This window comes from Macaca mulatta, chromosome 6 (assembly GCF_049350105.2).
Source record: "Macaca mulatta isolate MMU2019108-1 chromosome 6, T2T-MMU8v2.0, whole genome shotgun sequence".
In the NCBI taxonomy this organism is placed as follows: Eukaryota; Metazoa; Chordata; class Mammalia; order Primates; family Cercopithecidae; genus Macaca; species Macaca mulatta.
The window spans coordinates 160,862,216-160,869,923 of record NC_133411.1 but is presented as its reverse complement, the minus strand read 5'-3'; the positions used below and the strand labels follow the sequence as shown (position 1 = coordinate 160,869,923).

The window sequence follows — 7,708 nt, the reverse complement described above, 5'->3', positions numbered from 1 at the left end:
TCATTTTGCTCCTGCCATCCCTGAAATCTGTTATTGGAGGTAGTACCTGCTCTTGTCCCCAACTTCCTCTCTAATCTCATCTTCTACCACTATTCCCTGCACTCACTCTGTCCAGGCACACTGGTCTCCATGCTGTTTCTTGTACACTGCAAATATACTCCCCTCTTGGGGCTTTTGCATTTGCTTTTCCCACTTCTTAGAAAGCTTTCCTTACCTCCACCGTCCCCCAAGGTTCACATGACTCATTCCTTCACTTCCTTCAATTACATAAATGCCTTTTCAGGAGCCATTCTCTGATCTGATCACCTTACATAAAATAGAACCTCCATGCCACTCTCTGACCTGCCTTTTTCTTTTTAATTCTTATGACTACCTAACTCACCATATATTTCCTTGTTTGTCTTCTGTCTCCCTCCAACAGAAGATGCATAACATTAGAATAGGGCTTTTGGCTTGTGTTGTTCCCTGCTATATCCCCAGTGCCAAAAATAGTACCAGATACACAGTAAATGCTCAAAAAACATTTGTTGAATGAATAACATAATGAACCTTTTCTAGTAATAAAATAAGTTTCACTGTGTGTCAAAATTTATTCATACTTAGTAGGGTTCAAATCCAGCTACTAGGACCTATAAGACACCAGTCAAGTATTAGAACTACACTGGAGTCAGACAACACAGAAAAGTTACCAATAGAAATGAATCATTAGCTGAAGCCAATCCATTCCATTCCTTGAAGATTTTTGTTTCATAGCATGGTAAGCTACAATAAGATTAGACTTAAATATTTATTCCATGCAGTTTCTTGCAATGAGAAAAGTGTCATTACTACCCTCATTTCACTTAGGCCTAGAGAAGTTTAGTCATTTATCCAACCTATCCAACCTTTTGAGGAAGAGATAAAATAAGGACATAAATCCCTGACTGCCAAGCCCACAGTTATTTATTTTCAATAGTGACCTATACGAGAACAAAAAGATCTGTCCTGGCATAAATATGTGATGTGTGTGATGTGTAGGGTAAAAAGTGTAGATTAACTAACCTGAGGGACTCTTCCCACTGAACTTCTGAAGCAACTGCATATTCCAAAAGTTTATCTTATTTACAGTTTATTTTATACACTATCAGTATATACTGTACTGTTTATCTTATATACTGTCATATCCCCAATACTTGGCACATGCTCCTTTCATATGTGCTGATTAAATGAAAGTATCAGCCTCATAGTAAACAGAGGCCTATTAACAAACAGGTGCCCCTCAACCACCCCAGGTAATAATTACTCTCACTTCCTGCACAGGCCACAGCCTTGGAGCCACTCACACTCATGAACAGCCACACATGCACAGCACCCCTTGAAGGAAAAGAAAAACAAATTTCCACATGCTGCATCACACCTGGCTTTGCAGGTATTTCATAGTCAGATGAGGGACAAGGACAAAATTGCCAGCTTACAGCTTGTTTCAGTATTTCTAGGAGCACCACAAAGACACACATAGATACATACACATCTATGTATATGTGGAGAAAGACCCATTTACAAACACAAATGTACAAATACACATATGCATATCAAAATCACTTCAGAATTAGGCATGATACAAATCATAAATAAATTTATATATACAGTAACATACAAGCTGGTTTTGCCCAAGCATACTCACAAATGTACAAAAACACATACACAAAGATAATATTTACCTCAAGGTCTGACTGTGAAAAGTAAATGAGATTATGTGAATTCACAGTAGCTCTTGACACACAGAAACCATGCTAATAAAGGTTAGCTCTTGATTATATATATAAAAATACATATATTATTTATTATATTTAAATTTGTATCCAACTCATATTAATATACACCTTCAAAACAAAATTTCCTTTTCAGTCACTACTCAGAATATCATGGAAATTCTAGATTGTGGGAGCCAATAACAGAACCGGTAGTGTGGGATGTGCTATTGTAGTGCAGGGGGAGGGGAGGGAAAATCCTGCTGGTAGGAGGCTAGTAAACAAGACTTTCCAGAAGTTTTTGCTTGGGAGAAGGCCTAGCCCTGGAGGGAACTGAGCTGATGAGTACTCTTGGGAGACCAACCAAAGGAGTTTCTAACGTTATTGGATAAGGAGAAGGGGTTGTCCTCTCTCAGTAGCCTTGGGAGGGAGAGTCCCCAGAGTGCCAGTGAGTTCAAATCAGCCAGAAAATCCTTTAAAGTATTTATCCTGTAGTCCCATAGCTTGGAGAAAATCTGATTAACTCCATCTCCCCAGATGGGCTTTAGAGTGAAATGTATAGCTGGCTTCTAAGATTCAAATAAGGTGGGAAAACAGCGGAAGAAAAAACAGGGAATGTGAGTCATAACACAATCTCTGTGTGTACAACTTGGCTCTGCCATCAATTTGGAGCAAGCCACAGCTCTGTGAGGCTCAGTTTCCCCAGCAAATAAAAGGCAAATAAAACTGTCTCCTGTCCAGTTGGAATAAGGTGTTTTTATTCCCTCTCAAAAGGGTGCCAGCCACAACACCTCCCACTCAACCCTGGAAACTGCTCAAAGAATTTCTCTCGTATTTCCCTGCTGCGGTGACCCTTGAGGGGGTCTTTATCCACCAGACTTCTTTTTGGATATTCCTCCTTTCTTTCTGGGGCCAAATATTATAACTTCAGAGCTCTTTTTAAAAAATCAGGGATCTGCTTCAACTCTTCCTTTTTAAAAGGATAAATTGAGCCCAGAGCACGTCTTAACTAGGAACCATGTGTTTTACTCACATGCAACTGAATTCTTTAAAAATCAAGGCAACCTTTTGAGAGACCTAGAGTGATTAATTCCATAACCTCTCTTACCCTACCGCTTACACGGAAAGAAGCTTGGGGGTAGGAGGGGGATTGCGCAGATCTCGTCCAGCACTCCAAGCGTTAAATTCAACCCGGAGTCTAACAGGCTATTGGCCGAATACCGGGAGAAGATCTGGTTTTCGTAGCCGCGGGCCAATGAACACCTCGAGTGGGAGGGTTTGAAGATACTAAGGAGTTTCCCCCCTTTTTTTATCCTCTCAACCCCCTCCCATCGGCTGTCTCCGCTCCCATCCCCCACGCCTCCAGTTTGTTAAATTAATGCAGTAAGAAAGTCTGAAGATCTGTAGGAGCCTTGACCAAGGAAAGATGAGCGAGCTCAGAAAACCGAGATGCATCTGAGACATTGGGCTCCTGAGCCCCGCGGGGTAGCCATGGACCCCGGTAGCCCCTGAAACTTGCCCCGGGCTCTCTGACGCCTGCGGCCCCAAGCAATGGGACACCTTTTCTGCAGTGATCATAACTTATTCGGCGGGGACCGGGGACCAGGAAACAGGAATAGCAAGGCGACAGCAGAATAGCACCGAGGCAGGGGAATGAGATTCCGAGACTGGATTGCGATGCGCCAGCCTGGCATACTCTCCGAGATTTAACTGAAGGCAGCACCGTCAACCGCTTTCCCCTCGCCTCTAACCCCCTCAGCCGGCCCAGAGCCATACAGCTCTGTTCTCTTTACCCAAGATGCTCGCCCAATCCAACGGTCCGAGGCCAACGTTCTGATCTCCACAGAAGATTTTTTTCCTTGCATGGAGCTGGCCGTTTAAACAGAAAAACAGGGGTAAAAAAAAAAAAAAAAAGGAAATATACCCACCCCCAAACGTGCCTCCCCAGCGCCGCAGGGAGCCAACAGACACGCTGGAGTTTAACAAACAGCAATACTCTTCGCGCTCCTGAAAAGCAGGGCTGGACGCTCTCCGTGGTGCTGAAACGCCTCGCAGCAGCCGCTGTCCGTGGTATCCACAGCCCCCTCGCTCCGACTTCCCCTGGGGCTCTCCCTCCGAGCCCCTGTTCCCCGCCTCCCCTTAACATCTGGATTATTTTTTTCAATAGCGCTTTCTGGTTTTGTAAGTGCCAATTTGAAACATTTTTGCCCCCATAACTCGTGGACTACAAAGCACAAGGACCTGAAAAATGTACAGCTTCAATACTCTTCGACTCTACCTTTGGGAGACCATTGTATTCTTCAGGTATGCAATTTTCTACTGACCACATCGCTGTGATGGAAATGGGGGGAAAGAGTACAGAGGCTACCTTTGTCCGTGGTCCCATCATTTTGGGGAAGAGGGGTGCTGTATTCCACTGCAATCGGGTCCTTCCATCCCCCGTCTCCCTTCTCCCCCCTCCCGCCCCCCCGCCACCTCCCCCCACCCCCGCCCGCAGGGTGTCTGGCTTGTGCGTGGAGGTCTGAGACAGTCGCTGTTCTGGCAGCTGTTTGCCTGTTTCTTACGGTTTGTTTGTCCTTCTGTCTGCTACACCCCCCACCATTGGTCCCCAGCCCCACTGCATGTTGGCTTTCACTCGGCTGAGGACTTTAAGGGGAAGCTTTAGGAGTTACTCAGTTTAATTAGGACTGCATTCTCCCTAACCGCAGTGCCGAAAACCTCAGCTTTCCCGTCTGGGAGCCAAGTGACAACTAGTGGTGACGGGGAAGGTTGCACTCAAACTCGCTAGACACAGAGCATTTCATTTTCTCTCCTTTTTTGCTGTTGTTTTCTTTCTCTGCGAGGAGGGAGGGAGGTTACTAAGGCTGAGTGCTTGGAAACAATAGTATTATAACCTCAGTGTGTAAAGCCCTGAACTTGGGTGCAGAGTGGATCTATTCAGGAACATACTGGGAAACATTTCCCTTTTGAAACTTTGACTGCCTCTTTCCCCAACCCACCTTTCCAAACTCTGTTAGCTGCAGATCCTGAACTCATGAGCAATCCTCATTTGTTTTGTTCTTTAATTTGTGCTTATATTTGACTCAACAGCTGAGTTCTCCCATCCACTGTCTCTCAGGTTAAAATTTTCTGCCTGAAGGCTTGGCATTCTTATGTTAGTAGAAGTGAAAAGTGAAAAATCACCTCTTCAAGAAGGATTGAAACAGACAGTCCTTTTGTAAGTGGGTGAATCATACCACCTTCAGAGATGGCTATGAAAAATTCCACTTATATGAATTGAAAAAAATTCTTCTTCTTCCATGACGTGCAGGGATCATTAATCTTCCTCATTTTAGATGCCTGCCTCTCATATTTTACTGTGGCATTGGATTAACAGTCATTTGAAAAACCCACTCCAAATTGTTTTTAAAAACAAGTGGTCACCAAATATTATCCTCTCCCAACATAAAACAGCAAATAATTTTTGTTTTATTACACTTCATAGGAATTGCTGGTTTGAGTAATCTCTTGGCTGGTTTATTAAATGAATGACACCTCCCCTTAAATAGTAAGTTTCTGTATTTCAGCCTCTTTTCATGTCTTTCTCCTGAGATGAAGAAAAGGCATGCCCCCTTCTCTGAGACACCCAATGCTAAAGCTTCTAATCTCCAGTTCAAATAATTATTTTGTAGGCCACAGAGTCCTGACCACAGATCAGAATGCAAATAGTCAGAGAGTCAGATAGAATGAAAAAGTACAACAATCCAGGACCTTACGAAACGTATCAAAATGTGGTTACTTTATGGGGGAAAGGGCAGGAAGTATTCTATTAATAATATCAGATCCTTTCTCCCCTGCCTATTTAATAGAACTACAAAATGTATGGAGGTTGGGTACTTTGTAACATTTGTATGCAAATTGATTCTCTGTTTGGTTTACAGGAGACAGAACTGAATCAGAGAGATTAAAGAGCAAATTAATAGAACCAAGCACATCTTTCTCCCCACACACACTCTCTTTTTTTCTTGATGAACAGTATACAGTGCTTGATTTTCCTCTCCCAGACATTGTCTTTCACAAAAGGGAGACTCAGTCTAAAAGGTCTGCATTGTAGTCATTTTGATAAGGTTATGAATCCACTGTGTTAATTCTTCAACTAAGCTGGTGGTGGCCTATCAGCAAGCATCATTCTACATCTCTTTCCCCTACGTGTGTGAATGCACACATGAGCTACAATGGATGTGAAATATAATTCCATGTGTTTATAAGGAAAGAAGAGTTATAACTGTGGAGAGCTGGAAAGGTGGGTGGCACCACTGCACTTTTAAAATATAGGAATGGCTACTTTATTAGAGGAGTAAATGTTGATTTTTGAAACATATTACAGATAATAATTGAACTCAGGAAATTCAGCAATTTTTCAGAGAGATTTTTTAAAAAGTCATGAGGAAGTAAAGTGAGTAGCTTGTATTTGTTCAATTGGTATTTTCATTTCTAACTCACTCATTTTTAAAATTCCAGGCGAAAATACAGAAGCATTATAATGTGAGGACTTACTAGAATGTATGTGGGGGTAAATGGAGGCTGGCAGCTCTCTAGCAGGTTCCATTTGAATAACCCCTTCTTCCCCAGGGGATAGATGGTGTGTTGGAAGGCCAATCCAATCATCTCAGGCTCTCAGGTACTCCTTAGAATAAGTGATGCCAGCTGCTCACCTTGTTGGGGAAATCGGGGGCTAGGAAAGGCTCTCAATAATAGACATGCTGCATCAGCACATAATCAGCGAAACGGCAATAACAACAGCAAAACAAAACAAAAACAAAAACAAAAATCAAGTGAGTGAGGCAGAAATCCCATATGGTACCAACACAGAGGAGGAACTAAGGTCTTAGAAAGGGAGACATGGGGTCCTGGAAGACAAAAAACATTGTATGCTCATCAACTGTGTCTTCATAAGTAAGATCGGGCGATTTGGCTGTAGTTCCTGATCTGATATTTTTTAAACCTATGATTCTAAAATTCTGTAATTGGCATTCTGAGAGTCAATAACCTAAATATTTTCCCTTATTTTCAGTTGAGAATGGGGCCGTATATCCAGACTGGTCAAAAATAATAGGCAAATTTTTTTAATGGTAGAAGCACATTTCTTTCAAATGTCCTTTCAAGCCAAAGGGAACTTGGCTTTGATCCCCAGAGCCCTTACAGAGGCTTATGGCTGGGGTAGGCCCAGTATGACCCCAAAATTCTCTTGCCTTCTGAGCAACTCAAACAGACCCATGTTTCTCAAGCTCTGCACTACTGGCACTTTGAACTGGATAATTATTTGTTATGGAAGTTGTCCTGGGCATTGTGGGATGTTTAGCAGCATCCCTGCTGCTAGTAGCACTACCTCCCTGAGTCATGACCATCAAAAAATGTCTCCAGACATTGCCAAATATACATCCTGGGCAGAGGGGAGACAAAATTGTCCAAGGTTTCAAACCACAGTACAGAATGACCAAATTTTTAATCAGCTGCTCCAATGTACTAATTATAATGGGGAGGAAAGTCTAGCTTCCTTGAGAAAATGCCCCCCATGAAATACACAAAGCACCCTGATGAAACAAAAAGGGACCTAGCATGTGCTTGAGAAGGGAATAAAGGCAGGGAGATGAACCAGATCTAATCCCTGGGTGGTTTTCCCAAAAGATGAGCAACTTTTCTTTAATGTGCTACTTCCCTCTTCCATCCCAGTAGGTGCTTCCTTGCACTGGATTTTGTACTGAATATGCCACTCAGCTGCTAACAAAGGTCATCAAAACCTTGAAGGGAAAATGTTTCTATCCACATTAGGATCAAAAGGAAAATGACAAATACATTGTTTCATATCTCAGTCCTAAAGAAAAAACCTACCCAGTTGAAAGGTGAATGGGTTTTTCCTTGAGGTAGCCCCTGTGGCTTCTCCATCTCCAGGCTTGTCAAGAAGGGCAGATGACTGTCTTGATTTTTCCTTTCTGGAA

At 42.7% G+C, this 7,708-nt stretch overlaps 1 protein-coding gene across 2 annotated transcripts in view; it reads left to right on the top strand.

Moving 5' to 3' along the window:
• The first annotated feature begins 1,794 nt into the window (after nt 1–1,794).
• The window catches only part of GLRA1 (glycine receptor alpha 1), a 103,957-nt gene continuing 98,043 nt past the window's right edge, over nt 1,795–7,708 (top strand). Inside the window, exon 1 of one of the 2 annotated variants that reach the window (XM_002804589.4) lies at nt 1,795–4,034. In XM_002804589.4, the coding sequence (XP_002804635.1) occupies nt 3,979–4,034 (56 nt within the window). In that variant the 5' untranslated portion in view covers nt 1,795–3,978. The remainder of the gene's footprint in view (nt 4,035–7,708) is intronic. The other variant, NM_001194497.1, reaches the window with a different exon arrangement.